This window comes from Balaenoptera physalus, assembly GCF_965194825.1.
Source record: "Balaenoptera physalus genome assembly, chromosome: 12".
Lineage (NCBI taxonomy): Eukaryota > Metazoa > Chordata > Mammalia > Artiodactyla > Balaenopteridae > Balaenoptera > Balaenoptera physalus.
Genome location: NC_138897.1, coordinates 71,130,210 through 71,144,318, shown reverse-complemented (window position 1 = coordinate 71,144,318; position 14,109 = coordinate 71,130,210). Strand labels below are relative to the sequence as shown.

Here is a 14,109-nt window from a genome sequence, read left to right as displayed (position 1 = left end):
AGGGCTCCCTCTCAGGAAGGGTGGGAGCTGTCAGACACAGCTCTGTGGGGATCCCCCTTGGAGGGAGGAGGGGAAGAGGGAGGGAGGGAGAAGGGGGAGGGAGGAGGGGAAGGGGGAGGGAGGAGGGGAAGGGGGAGGGAGGAGGGGAAGGGGGAGGGAGGAGGGGAAGGGGGAAGGGGGAGGGAGGAGGGGAAGGGGGAAGGGGGAGGGAGGAGGGGAAGGGGGAGGGAGGAGGGGAAGGGGGAGGGAGGAGGGGAAGGAGGAGGCAGGAGGTGAAGGGGGAGAGGGGGAGGGGAAGGGAGGGGGGAGGGGAAGGAGGAGGGAGGGGCCTAGCCTCAGGCAAATTAACCCTGGGGGTGGGGTGGGAGCTGAGGCCAGGACCCTGGTATCCCCTTGGCCTGGCTCTCTGGGCCCCTGGGTCAGTCTGAGGGCTCCAGAGGTGCTTCTGCCTTGGGCTGGCGACCAGGAAAGGAGCCGGAGCCGCCCGGCCCCACCCGCCCCTGCCCTTTCACTCTCGATATTTGCATAATCTCTTCTTTGTATACCTTCCTCCTATTCATGCAGGTGAGGAGACTGAGGCCCAGACAGGTAGGGGGCAGTTAAGTCACTGGGAGAGGCAGGCGTCTTCTGGGAGCCTCCAAGGTCAGGGTATGGGGGGAACCCAGGCCTAGGACTCACTTGGGCTCGGCCACCTGGGCCCGGGGTCTGGACAGGCAGACAGTGGCGGTTTCTCAAGACGTCTGAAGGAGACAGGGTCCTGGACCCCTCAGGGAACTGAAGGTAGCGGGGCACAGGCTTTGGCCACATGACCGGCCTTGGCAGCGGGGGTCGGCCAGCCTTGCTCCCTGGTCACCGCCCCCTCGCAGCTGCTCCAGAGAGCTGGGCTGCCACAGGTGTCAGGCGCCAGCCAGGGGAGTCGGAACCAGAAGTCCCAAGCGGATTACTGGGTGTTCAGAGCACCTCTGTGGGCAGGTGCCCTGGGTGTGGGCACTGAGGTCCCAAGCCAGCCTGGGGGCTGGTGCTGGGACTCGCCTGGGCCCAGAGCATGGCTTAGGGGAGGAAGCTCCTGGGGAGGGTCCGAGGTGTCCTGCGCCCCAGCCAGGAAGGGCCCTGGGAGACAGCTGGGCTGTTCCCAGGAAAGGGGTCTGTGGACCGGGGGAAGGAAGGTGGCCACCTCCTCTCCCCAGCCTGCGCCAGAAGCCAGGAGTGCAGCGTGGGGTCCCAGGGGGCTCAGCTGAGTAACTGCTGGTCCCCTCAGGCCCTGTGGCCTTGAGAAGGGCCTGAGTCAGTGCCAGTTCAGCGCCCTGGGTTCCCACGTGGCTCTGCCGGGCCTGGGCTGGGGACCCTGCAGTGCCCAGCCTCTTGGGCCTTTCTTCCCAGGCGGTGGGGGGTGGGGGCACAGCGTCCAGCCCACGAGGGGCACAGCGCAGCAAGAAGGGTCTCTGTCCCCTCCCCGGACAGAACGCCTTTCAGAGGAGGCCCCCAGAGCAGGACCGGCCCCCAGCTGTGGGGCTGGCGGCTGGGCCCCCACGGCACGGAGGGGCTTGACACTGTGAAGGGCAGGTGCTCCCACAGAACAGACGGGCTTGGAGCCGGGATGGTGGGGCCAGCATCACTCTGCTGGGGCCCCACGTTTGTATCTCACACCGAGCCACCCGACTCACGTGGCTGGTCTTGTCGGAGGGCGAGTGTGGTGGGAGGTCAGCGCTGCCCCCTGCCTCTCAGGGCCCTCCCCAGGGTGCCCATCACATTGGGGTGCAAGCCACCTCCTCAGCACGGCTGGGACCCTCCTGACCCTGACTCTGGAGGGACGTACCCTCACCCCTGTGCTCCTTCCAGGCCCGGCTGCTGTCTCTCCCGGGAGTGTCTGCCCCGTGTGGCTCCCGCCTGCTCCCCGGGTGCCTGTGGGTCAGGCCCTGACCTGGCCTGGGGGAGGAAGGCCCAGAAAGCCTGGACAGGGATCGCCACCCCAGGGGACAAAGAGGCCAAGACGACTGTTCCATCTTTATTAGAAAAGCAACCAAAAAAGGACCCTCCGCTGCCGTGACCCAGGCAGAGCCCGCGGAGGGTGGACGCGGCCGCCTGGCTGGGGGCAGTCATGTTTACAAAGAAAAACACTTCATAAAAAAGGAGGCGGGCCCTGCTGGGCTCCTGTGGCCTGTGGCCCTGTGGTGGGGACGCCCCGCCGGGCGGGGTGGGGGGTGGTGTGGGTGGTGGTGGTGCGTGGGGAGTGGCCCTCAGATGTCCATGTAGTCATCGTCCTCATCTGTCTCACTCTCCAGCGAGGACTCCTGGCTCGACGTCTCCAGGACCTCCAGGGCCGGCTGGCACAGGCTCTCCTTCCTCACATTGGCAGCCGACTGGGCAGACAGGATGGCTGACTGCACAGACCGGGCGGGGCAGTGGTTAGTGGCAGCCTGGCACCACCACCACCCCCCGCCCCCAGCCCTGTGTCCCACCCAGGACCTGCAGTCACCTTCAGCTTCTGTTTGGTCTCCTCCGAGATGCTGCCTTTGGGCGAGAGCAGGGTCGGGGTGGGCGGCGTGACGGTGATCTCAGGGGGGAACTTGGTGGTGGCCGAGGGGATGACCAGCTTTGGCATGTTGGGCAGGAGGCGTGATTTGGCCCGGCCGGGCTCAGCCTTGCCCGGGTGGCCCTCGGGTGGCTGGGCACTCCCACCACTGGGCACCTTGGAGCTGGCAACTGCAGGGTGGACCCAGTGGACTGAGCCGGGCTCTCAGCCTCCCGGGCCCGCCTGCCCCTCCCCTGCTTGGGCCTCATCCCCCACAAACCCTGCACCACAGAGGCACCAAGACGCCTCCTCTGGCCACGTCAGACCGCCCTACCCTCTCTCTTTAGGCCTGTGCTGGTTGCCAGGCTCCCAGGCCTCCTCCTGTCTCTCTGCCTCCCCGAGGGCCCGGCTCTGGCTCTGGGCTGTGGGGCACCCCCAAAAGCACAGTGTTCACTGGGTGCCCAGGGCTGGGACACGGGCAAGCCCCGCACCTCCCAGGCATGCACGTGAGCTCTCAGACCATCCTAGTGAGGCAGGAGATAGACGAGCCCCCAGGGCGAACAGCTGGAGTTCGCTCCCTGTAGACAGATACTCCAAGATGAAAATAGCAGGACAATTGAGAAAGGAGGCTGGGCCCTGCCCAGATGAGAAATAACAGACCACGTATTCCTCATTCTCAAGTCAAAGAGACCTTCCTGACTAGAAAGCTCCTTGGAGGTCAAAAGGGGAGTGATGCTCACTACCCACATAGATCTCTTCCCTGGAATCCATCTCGGCTAAGAGAGGCGCGCACACAGGGGAGGATCCTGAGACATACCAAATACGGACTCGGAACCAGGCAAATCAGAATGATTGGCCAAAGGAAACCCGGAAGAAATGCCCCATATAAGTGATTCGAACTACCAGGAGGGCGCCACTCTCTCTCTGAGCCCACCTGTGTGTCTATCCACATGTACTGTACACTTTTTCCTCCTAATAAACACTTTACTTGTTTCACTACTTTCCGTCTTTGTGGGAATTCTTTTCTGCAAAGCCGAAGGGCCAGGGCCTTGTCACTAACCACTGGTCTAGTGGCTAGGGTTCAGCACTCTCACTGGCCGGGAACCAAAACCCTGCTTCAAGCCGCTGCAGGCCGAGGCCACCCGAGATCACTAGGACACACACGCTATCGGTCGTTCCCGCCACAGGGAGGATGCTGGGGCCCAGAGCCGGCCACTCAGCCAGCATCCACTTTCCCCTCGCGCCTCAGGATGAGCCAGAGCCCGAGGCAGCAGTGTGGGCTGGCAGCCTCCAGGAGCCGCAGCCTGGCTGGTGTCCACATTCTTCCGCTGCTCCGTGGCTTTAAAAGGAGCGGGGCTCACTCAGCCCCCATGCCCGACTCCCTCGGGCTGGCACCAGGCCCTGCTGTCCTGAGTGGGGTCTGCGAGAGGCCCCAGCCCTGAGGAGTCCCCGAGGGGCCTGGCTGGTTGAGGCGGCTGGTGGGAACGGGCTGTGACTCAGACACGGACACAGACACAGACACGACACGACACGGATGCCCGTCTGGCTCCGCCCAACCCGGCCAGCCCTCTGCCCACCCCTGACTCCTCCCCCCCCACACCTGCCCCTCCCCTGGCCCCATCTGGGCACAGGCACCCCTCCCTCTCGGCTAGGCCACCTTGGCCTGGGCTCAGCACCTCCCGAGCTATTCCCCTCTGTGAAGCAGAGGGTGGAAGGCAGGGGGAGGGGTGGGGGGGCTCTCGGGGCCCTTCCCTCCCCCGAGGAAGCTCTCCAGCCAGGCCTCCCCTGTCTGGCCTGCCTTTCTCGTCTACCTCGCCCCCAGGCCCACTCCAGGCCCCTCTGTCGAGAAGCACCCGCTGACTGCTGGCCCTGGGGGCCGTGATGGGCTGCTCCCGACTGGCCTTACCCTGGCTGCACGTGGGCTCGGCGCCTGTCCGGGGGGCCGCCTCTGCTGGCCAGCAGTGCAGCTCTGCTGGAGGGCCCTCGGGGGCCGTCTTCACCTGCTCGCTGCACCGCGGCTCCTGGGGCAGGAAGCCCGTGCCCTCCGCCCCTCCTGCCAGCTCTTCTCCCTCTGTGGAGACACAGCGCATCTGTGGGTGACGCGCCCCCCACCCTCAGGATAGGGGCCTCCACCTCCACCATGGCCGCGCAGGGGCTCCGCTGGAACAATTGCCGGGGTGGGGCCAGGCTGGTACCAGCAGGAAACCGCTCACCCCCTGTGGACATGCTATGAACCTGACACAGCAGGGGCCCCACCCCAGCTTACAGGAGTGCCCACTGGAACCGAACAATCCAGCTAAGGACAAAGCAGATGGAGCGGTGGCGGGCCTGGCACCCTCCTGCCAGGCCACACCTTCCAGGCACAAGGAGGGGGCTGGGAATCGGCCTCTGTGGTGCCAGGTGGTCAGTCGGCACAGGTGCGCCTGCCCCCAGGGCCCCCAGCCACGTCCGGCCTCTTTGCACTCCCATTCCTCCTCCTTCCCCTTCAGGCCCGGACTCTCCTGCCACGCGGGCCATGACCCCAACACCCTGCCGCTCCCCACTTGGCCAGGAGTGGTGACGCTGGCCCCTCCCTGGCTGGGCAGGGGGACAGATGGGCCTCCTGCCTGTCGGCTCCAGCTCCTGGAGGACAGCACCTGCCCTGCTGCCTGGCCGCGAGCCACGCCCTCCCTTCTCGGTTCTGACTGCCCGGCAGTCAGGGTCACAGCCTCTTCGTTCCCAGGGTCCAGCTCCACACGCTGCCACAGGCAGGGATGAGCCCCTCGGAGGCTCCAGAGCTGCCCTCCTGGGCCCCGCGGAGCAGGTGGAGCAGCAGGAATCCTGTGGCCCCGGGGCAGGAATGGGTCACTGCACTGCGCACGCATCCACGATGCGAGGCAGGCCCGGTGGCTGTCTGGTCCAGGGCCTTCCATAGGTGGCAAAGCCCTGCCTGGCTGGGCCCAACACTGAGGGCCTGGCCGAGCAACCTGGAAGGGCTGCTTGGGTTGGGGGGGTGGGCAGGGGGCTACCTTGCTGCGAGCAGTCTACAGGCCAGGCTGGCAGGAAGCGAGGTCTGCCCTCAGGAGGTAGGTATCAGTCCCTCCTGCCCCCAGGGCACGGTCCGGCCTCCCTTCTTGATGGGTGGCCAGAGGAGGAGGGACACTCGAGGCAGGGAAGTCCAGCAGACACTCAAGCATGTGGAGAGGTGCTTCCCAGGCCAGGCGGCCCTGTGAGGAGGACCACGGTGGGGCGGTGGGGGGAACCAACGGGGAAGGGACCTGCCTGGGGCCTCAGCCTTCAGGGAAGAGCTATCTGGGGCTCCCCGAGCCCCCAGGCCTCAGGCTCTGTGGAAGCAGGGGGACGGGCTGGAATCCTGAGCCATCGGGGCAACTCTCCTTGCTCCCTAGGCAGACTCACAGCCTGGTCGCTGAGTCCCCAAGGCCCAGTGTCCTGGCGGCGCCCCTGACCCAGGCTCAGACTCTCCCTGGTTTCTCGACTGGCACGAGGCCGGCACTGTGGCCCCCTCAACCCCGTCCGGTGGGCGGCACCCTTCACAGACAGGTGCTCCCCTGCTCTGAGTCCTGACCCAGCTGGTCCCACAGCGTGGAGCGCCCACTCCCCACCCCTGGAGCCCTGACCACCTCAGCAAGAGGGACCCTCAAGCACTCATGGGCCAGGCACCGTCAGCAGGAAGTCAAGCCCTGGCCTGTGGCGGGCAGACACCCAAGGAAACAGGGAGGTGAGCAGATGGGGGCAGCGATGGGTAGTGTCAGGACCCCTCTGGGGGGACGCACAGTGGAGAACTGAGGCCTCCAGCCAACAGCTGGCGAGAACCTGAGGCCACCAACAACCTGAGAGTGCCCAGGGGACCAGCTGATGGCCTGACGCCCCCGAAGTTCTGATCCTCTGGGGCAGGAGTCAGGCGGGGCGGCGACAGGCCAAGGGCAGCAGCCAGGTCTTCGGGGAGTGGCTTCCCCGCGCTATGGATGGTCATTACCACCGCCCTGTGAAGTCACCCCCAGCAAAACCCGCCTGTAGGGCCGTGCTCACCGTCTGCCACCGTTGCTCTGCTGGGTGTGGACACCGAGACACATGGGACAGCAGAGAGGAGGGGACGCCCAGGCCACTGGGTGGAGCCATACCTGTGGCCCTTCGGCCTCAGAGGCTCCTCCCTAAACACTCGGCTGCAGGGGCTACCCCAGGGGAGGTGACTGTCTCAGGCCGTGGCCAGCACCGCTGTGACTGGCTGCGTAGAGGGTCCCTGTACTTCCCTACCTTCAGAGCAAACTAGGGACCCGCGAGGTGGGGGGCCTGGGCCCTCAGCCTCCAGCTGGGCAGAGCAGCCTGTGGGAGCAGCGCTCCTGGTCACGGCTAACCGGGCTTCCAGGTCTGTCTCCGGCCGGGCACTCCTGCCAGGGCTGACTGTCCCCTTGTTCAGATGGGTCAGGAAATGGCACGGCCGAGCCTGCATGGCGGACAGTAGCACCCCAGCTGTGGCCCTCCACGTGGATGGCTCCTGGTGGACAGGTGAGCCTGGCCTTTGGGGACGAGCAGGGATGTGCGGGCAGGTGGGAGCCTGGCCCCGGGTCCGCGGAGCAGGGAGGGAGAGGTGCAGGGCGTGTGTGCGTGTGTGTGTTTGTCCTGAAGCGTCTGCCCTCCCTGGTCTGCTGGCTGCCCCTGCCCGCGGGCTGCCGTTCCCGTTCCCAGTGGCATCTAAATTTGGAAGGAACTGGGGCTCCCTCCTGCCGACAGAGTTGCCAGCCCCATCCTTCCGCAGCCCCCGCCTCAGCTTGGCTGGCTTCCGTCTGCCTCGCCCCGGGGGCGCAGGGGCTGGGCAGGTCTGCCCCACAGCCCAGCAGGCACCCAGGACTGCTCACAGACCTGAGAGGTCTCGTGTGTGCTGGGGTCAGGACCCCCTCCCCACTCCTGAATCCTCGTGGGAGGAGAAACATGGTGAGGTGGGTGCCGTGAGGGTGGGGTGGGGTGGAGACAGCTTCTCAGGGATCACCAGGCTGGAGGCACCCACAGTCTCCATGCAATGAGCAGGACTTGCCGCTGGCTGGCAACGGGGTCTGGGCCCTGCTCTGGCCCAGCCGGGCCTCACCACCAGGTGAAGGGGACGGGACTCACCTGGGCCCAAAGAGGACATGCTGGGGGTGGCCTCGGGCCTGTGTGGCCGTGGGGGCCCGGGATCCTTGGACGGGTCTGGGGTAGAGGCTGATGCTGAGGGAGGACAGGTGACAACAACCGGGGCAGCAGCCTGAGCAGGACGAGGCTTGGTGTGGCCATCGCTGGGCCGCTGAGGGGTATCCGCCGGCATGGGGTCGGGGGCTGCAGGGGCCACAGCTGTAGGGAAGAAGTTCTCTCGGCTGTCCTTAGGGTGCTTTGGGGTGGTGGGTGTGTCCCCTGCAGCCTGGGAGGACAAAGGGGAGGTGAGGGAGGCCAGCTGGGCAGACCTGAGTCCATGCTATCCGCCAGGACACCTGTCATGGTGCCCCGCTCTGGGCCCCAATGCTACCAGGGAGGCCCATTCTGCCAACTCGGGACACCGCTGGGGGCCCAGAGTCCCTCCCTAGGAGAACGTCCAGGCCACGCTGGCAGGGGCTCAGTGGAGGGGCATCAGGCTGGCCGGGATCTTCACCCTTCCACTCCTGGGTGCCAGCCTGGGAGGAACATGCCAGCCATGACCCGGGGCACAGGTTTGTGGCCCCCAAGGGGGGACTGCAGTACTGGAGGTCAGTCTTGGAGGGCGACTTCCCAAGGCCACTGGTGGAGGGGTCCTGAGACAGCCGGGATGACACCGCAAGAGTCAGCTCCTAGGCTTTGGGCAGCCCCACAGCCACAGCACCCGAGGTGGCCCCAAGCGTGGCCCCTGCCGGCAGCCTGGCCTCGGCTGCCCCGTGGTTCCCCCACCACGGGCCGTCGGTTCTCAGGGAGCCGGGCCCTTCAGGGCTTCCCTGTCTTCGTGCACACAGTTCCCTCTGCCGCTAGGCCTTTTCCACTTTGCACCTGAAGCCCACTCCCCAGGCGGTGTGACGGCCACAGCTCTCTGAGAGCAGATGCGAGGTGGGGCAGGGACCCCGCGCGGCCTCTGGCAGCGGAGCTGAGGGCTGCACCCCAGTGCCTAAGCCACGCCCCAACCTGCAGGCCACCAGCCCCAGGCCCACCATACTCTTTGAGCCAGCCCACACCAGGGCTGGGGAGACCCCTGCCCGGGGCTGCAAGTGCGGGAGCCTCACGCCTGCTGGGAGCACCTTGCTCCCCCGTGACCCTGTCTCTTTTGACATTTGTTCTGCTGGAGACGCCCCATCCCCGGCTTCACGGGGTGCGGTCACCCCGGTGACTCTGCTGTGCAGTGAGCGTCTGGGATGAGCCCAGACCTCCAGTGGGAGGGCGGGCAGGACAGGACCTGTCTGTCGTGGGCAGACACATGCGGAAGGTGGGTGCTGTGTCCCTGTCCTGCGGGAGCCACGGGTGATGGCACTCAGTCTCTAATTATGTCCCGAGCACCCTCCTGGCGTGTGCCGGGCTGTGTGGCAACTCGGAAATGCCTCCAGCAAAATGGACACAAAATGGGTGGAAGCAGTGGCTCCCAGGGCCACGGCCACCTCCCCCGCAGCGCTGGCCAGAGGCGGGCCCAGGACAGCTGTGATCGACATGGTTGTCATCCCTGAGGTCGCTTCCTAGGCTCCTCTGACAGGCCAGGTCGCAGCTGGGTGCTGGTCCTCCGTGGGCCTCCATCTCCTCATGTCCCCTCCTTGCCCTTGGCTCCTGCCAGCTCAGCACCCCCTTTCACCTCAGACCAGAGACCAGTTAAGGGGGAAGCTGCCTAGGGGTTTCCTGTGTGGTTCTATCATTTCAAGCACCTTAAAAGTCTGCATCAGAAACAGCCCTCCTTTCTCTGGAGTGATCACTGCCCACCTCCCCCAATCTGGGTTGGTGGAGGAGGCAGGAGGGGGACCCCTGGCCCCGACCCTGCTCTGGGGCCCCGGGCAGTCATTTCTGTCCCACAGAGCAGAGGTTGTGACGAGGTGGCTGCACTGTGAACTCTGCTGCCTTGGCAATAGCAGGGCGGTGGGGACTACCGGCAGTGGGGCACCTGTCTCCAGGGATTCCTGCCCTCAGCTGGGGGTCTGGCCCACCTGTCTGGCCCACAGCCCACCTGGTGAAGGTTGAACCCCTGGGCTGCCTCGGACCCAGAGCCCAGGTGGGGTAGTGGCCCGATGCCCCACTCCACTGAGAAAAAGCCCATCTGGACACCGAGGGGCAGCCAGCCACTGAGGGACTAGGACACGACTCCCCGGCTGCAGCTGGACGCCCACTGCCCTCAGCTCCTGCCTCTGGACTCCCTCATGACACCCTTCCCCAGGGGGCCCAAGGAAGAGTGAGGACTGGGAAGGCCGGGCCTGCTGCTGGGGCAGGGCAGTCAGGCCACCCCTGGGGACAAAGAGGCCGCACCTACCCAAATGGCACGTACCTGCCCTTTGACCTAGTGACCTGGCCCGGGATCATCCCCACCTGTGGCTCACCTGACCTGGCCCCTGCCCCAGCCCACCCTCTCCACCCCACAGCAGGGAGTCTTCCCAAAACATGATGCTGGACAAACACCAGGACCCCCGCCCACCCTGCTCCTATCAGCCCCGTATCCCAGCTCCACCTCTGTGCAAAGAAGCGACCTTTCCAGTTGAAGTCGACTAAGTAGGGAACATCCTCCCCGTTTAGAGAAAAGGTGCGGGGGTGAGGGGACCTTCATGTCACACGCACAGTCAGAGCTGGGGTCTGGTGCACCCCCAGGCGGGTGGTCAGGGGCTCCTTCAGGGCCTGAGGCTCAGCTGCCCATCTCCCCTGGGCCCACCTGACCAGCCTACAGCCCGAGGCAGGCTCTGCACGACGAGGCTGGCACAGGCAGGGTCACACTTACCTGTCTCTGGGCGGCGGCCCCAAGGTGGACCTGACAGAACTTCACAGCCTGCTCCAGCGCAGCCTCCTCGTCCACCTGAGCAAGGAGATGCCCAACGTCAGAGGGCAGGGGCCTCGGTGGCCAGCCTTCCCCCGGCCCCTGGTGTTTGAGGACAGCTCCCAGGACGAGCCCTCCCACTGCTGCTCCCCCCAGGACCCCAGCCCTGTCTCCCAGGCCCATCCGCCAGGGTCACTGCTCTGGGCCCAGCTGGCCAAGCCACGTTCATGTCTGTGGCTGTACTATTTCATCCTCGGGGGCTGAGGCTGGTGGACTCTGAGCCAGAACCTGCCCCTCAAGTGGGCAATGAGGCCGGAGAGGCCTGGGGGTTGCCCTGGATGAGCATTAGGCAGAGCATGAGGGAGACAGCCAGGCTGGAGTGGTGAAAGGGCCCGCCCTCACCAGCAGGGAATGCAGGGCTTTTTTTCTAGTTTATCAGCAACAAAAAAAGTTATTGCTGGATGCTTGTGAGGTGGTGATAAAACAGACACACTCACAAGTTGCAGTGCAAATTAACACAAGTTAAAAACAAAACAGTGTATCAGGATGGTCACCCTGTACGAGCCAGTCACAGTGCAGGGTTCTTCCTGTGGAAAGAACCTATTTTTCTCTAAATACAGAAAAAAATATATGCCTAATGGAGTTTTTTTTTAAAAAAAGGAAACAGAATAAGAAGGGCTCCTCCACTGCAGCCCCCTACTCGGGGGCCCCGGCTCCCTGTGCCAGACTTGACAAGATTTCTGCAAAGTGGCTTCCTTTCCTTTATGGGTGAATATAAACATTTAAAAGCATGTTGTTTTCCTTTTTCTTTTTGGTATGTGTTTCCCCAGCTTTACTAACGTTTAGTTGACAAATAGAATTTTAACATATCTGAACCTATCTCGTGCTCACAGTAGAAAACCTCAGAGGTGACTAGGAATGACTCTGAAAGCCCACCCCAGGTGGCCTGGCAGTGATCATGCTTCGGAACAGTGCCACCAGGCCCGCCCCAAGGCCACCCACCTGCTTGATGAGCATGTAGGTCTCGGACATGATCCTCTCGATGCGGCCCAGGTCATAGGCCACGCCCTTCTGGCCCTGCTGCCACACTCGGTAGGCGTCCAGCAGGAGGGTCTTGCCGGACTCTGTGTCCTCCAGGAGCTTCCTCTTGCGGCTGGGCCGTGGAGGTGCCTCCTCAGGGTGGCTGCCTGTCCTGGGTCCAGGGGCAGGGGCAGTGGCTGGGGCAGCGGCGGTGGCTGGTGGGGCCGGTGTGGGCGGGCTGGGCTGCTGCCGGGCGCTGATGCTCAGCTCCTCCAGGGACAGCTCGGCTGGCCGGCTCTCGGGGCCCCAGTCTCTTGGGGGGCGGCCTGGCTGCAGGGGTGGCGCCCGCTCCGAGTCCGAGCCACGGGTGGCGGCCTCCCCCGTGTCCATGGGCTCTGTGGGGCCTGCCCGGGGGCTCTCCTTGTCCTTCCGCTCCCCGCCCTGGTCTGCACCATCTCCTGCGTCTACAGCCACAGGCCGGTGGTTGTGGGGGCCTGCTTTGCCCCCTGGCTCGGCCCCTGGCCCTGAGCCATCAGCCAGAGGGGGCTTCTTGGGGTGCGGGAGGCCTTCCTGGCCATCCTCAGGACTGGCCTTGTGGGAGACGTCGGTGGTCATCCTGGCTCCGGGGAAGCCACAGGCCTTGGGCCCTGGGCGTTCTGACCCCTGTGAGGAAACCAATGGTAAGACTCAGTGTGTCTGGTGTTTCTGCCACAAGAAAGCACCCTTGGGCGCCAGGTTTGCCCACCCACAAAGGCCACTCAGGCTCTGCCCATCTGCCCGCTGGCTAGGGCTGGGCCTGGAGAGCTGCCTGGGAAGGCCCTCCCTGCTCTGAAGCTCCGGCCTTGACGGGGGCCGATGAGGCCTTGGAGGTGGCTCTGCTCTTGAGGACCAGCTGGCCCTCGCCAAACGGCTTCTCTATGTGCAGGCGCCTCGTGAGGAAATGACCTGCCAGGGCCACCAAGTGTGCTAGCTGCAGAGCCGAGTCCACTGTGAGCCCCTGCCAGGGCCCAGCCAGTTCTGCTGGGCAGAGGGGCATTGTAGCCCGATGGCCCTGGCTCCCAGCGGCCCCGCCTGCTAGGCTGGTGACTAGCCTCCGGGCCCTCAGGGTACCCAGCTGTGAAGAGGGACCGTGTGTGCACCAGCTCCTGGGGGCTGGCGGGTGAGGGTGCGGGGCCACTGGCTTTGCCATCTGCTCCACTGTGAGAGCTGCTCTCTCCTGAGCTGGTCCTGCCGGGCAGGGCTGCCTCAGGAGCGTCACCACCTTGCTCACCAACCACGAGCTCACTTTAGCCAAGCGCGTCAGTGCCTCACACAAGGTGATTGCGAGTTCCTCCTTGAACTGACCTTCCCACCTGGGGAGGCAGGTGAGTACTGCCCACAGGTGAGGGTGTGGGGACCTGCCCAGGGTGGGCGGGGTGTACCTCCGAAAGCTCACTCAGTGTGTCCTCCAGCACCTTCACAGTGAGGATGAAGGCCCGTTGAGCCAGGACCTGGCGGTCAGCATCTCGCAGATACTTCCTGCAGGCATGCGGGGGTGGCCAGAGCATCAGAGCTGGATGGCGGCCCATGCCCCTCCGAGTCCCACCCGCCTGGGGTCCGCTCCCCAGAAGTGTTTCCCGAGCCTCCTCCTTGCCCAGCACTGTGTCCTGGGCCCCCCTGAGCTGGGCTGTGAGCCCCAGGGGCAGGGCGGGACAGGCCAGGCTCAGTGAGCTTGGGGGCCCCCGGCTTCTCTCCCACAAGCCCATCTCCAGGGAGCTCCAGGCCCCTGCTGAAGCCCCCACCCCAGCCCCTGGCATGGCACAGGTGAGTGAGACAGCGAAGAGGTGAGGCATGGTGCTGGCCGCAGGAGGCCTCGCAGCCGGGCCATGCCACGTCTGAGCTGCGTCTCTCCTGGGACACCCCCCAACCACTGCAAGTGGCAGCTGTCCCTCAGTCCTGTCTGTCCCAAGAGGTCTCTGGTTATCTCTGAGGCCCAGGCCCCCTGTGGCTCGGCCCACTATTACTGGCCTTCACCTGGGGACCCTGGCTGTCATTTGGACACCTGTTGTCCCCAGGAGCGGACAGCATCCCCAGGAGCCCCGAGCTGGGGGAAGCAGGAGGAAGGGCTGGCTTGTCCAGAGTCTCAGTGGGGAAACCAAACCCAGTGGGGAGAGACCATGCTTGCCCCGGGGAGTCTGGGGCAGGGGTGCTGGTGTTTGGTTTCCAGACAGTGGGACAGAGAGGGCCTTGAAAAGAAGGACTGGGTTGGGCTCCCTGCTAGTGTAGACGCCCCAGGCAGACGGGGCCGAGGGGCTCCAGGCAGTACGTGCTTGTGCTCTGAATTACGGCAGTGCCAGCCGCCCCCGCAGGGCTGACCACACGCTGGACTGGGCCGGCCGGCCGGGCGGCTGCACTCACTTGCCCTGGTCCGGGGTCCGCTGCAGCATGGAGGAGACCTTCAGCAGGGTGCTGTGGTCCCGGAGCTGGGCCAGCACCTTGAGCAGCAGCACAATGGAGCGGTTCATGTGCCAGGCAAAGCTGCCCGGCCGGTCGATCTCGTCCACGGGGATCCGCCAGATGCCCTGCGGGATGGACGCGGCGGGCATGAGAGGAGGGCCGCTGCAATCGGAGCCTGCCCTGGGGCCCAAGGGGACGGGAGTGC

General features: G+C 65.2%; 1 protein-coding gene across 7 annotated transcripts in view; it reads right to left on the bottom strand.

The window, feature by feature from the left end:
• Positions 1–1,992: 1,992 nt before the first annotated feature.
• Positions 1,993–14,109, bottom strand: part of CABIN1 (calcineurin binding protein 1) — a 102,872-nt gene continuing 90,755 nt past the window's right edge. For 5 of the 7 annotated variants that reach the window (XM_082416253.1, XM_082416252.1, XM_082416255.1 and 2 more), the window contains 8 exons: positions 13,866–14,029; positions 12,890–12,986; positions 11,451–12,131; positions 10,413–10,487; positions 7,622–7,904; positions 4,419–4,583; positions 2,477–2,703; positions 1,993–2,381 (listed from right to left, as the gene is read on the bottom strand). In XM_082416253.1, coding sequence (XP_082272379.1) covers positions 2,238–2,381; positions 2,477–2,703; positions 4,419–4,583; positions 7,622–7,904; positions 10,413–10,487; positions 11,451–12,131; positions 12,890–12,986; positions 13,866–14,029 — 1,836 coding nt within the window. In that variant the 3' untranslated portion in view covers positions 1,993–2,237. Of the gene's footprint in view, positions 2,382–2,476; positions 2,704–4,418; positions 4,584–7,621; positions 7,905–10,412; positions 10,488–11,450; positions 12,132–12,889; positions 12,987–13,865; positions 14,030–14,109 lie in introns of those variants that run through there. The other 2 variants (XM_082416256.1, XR_014251566.1) reach the window with 2 other exon arrangements.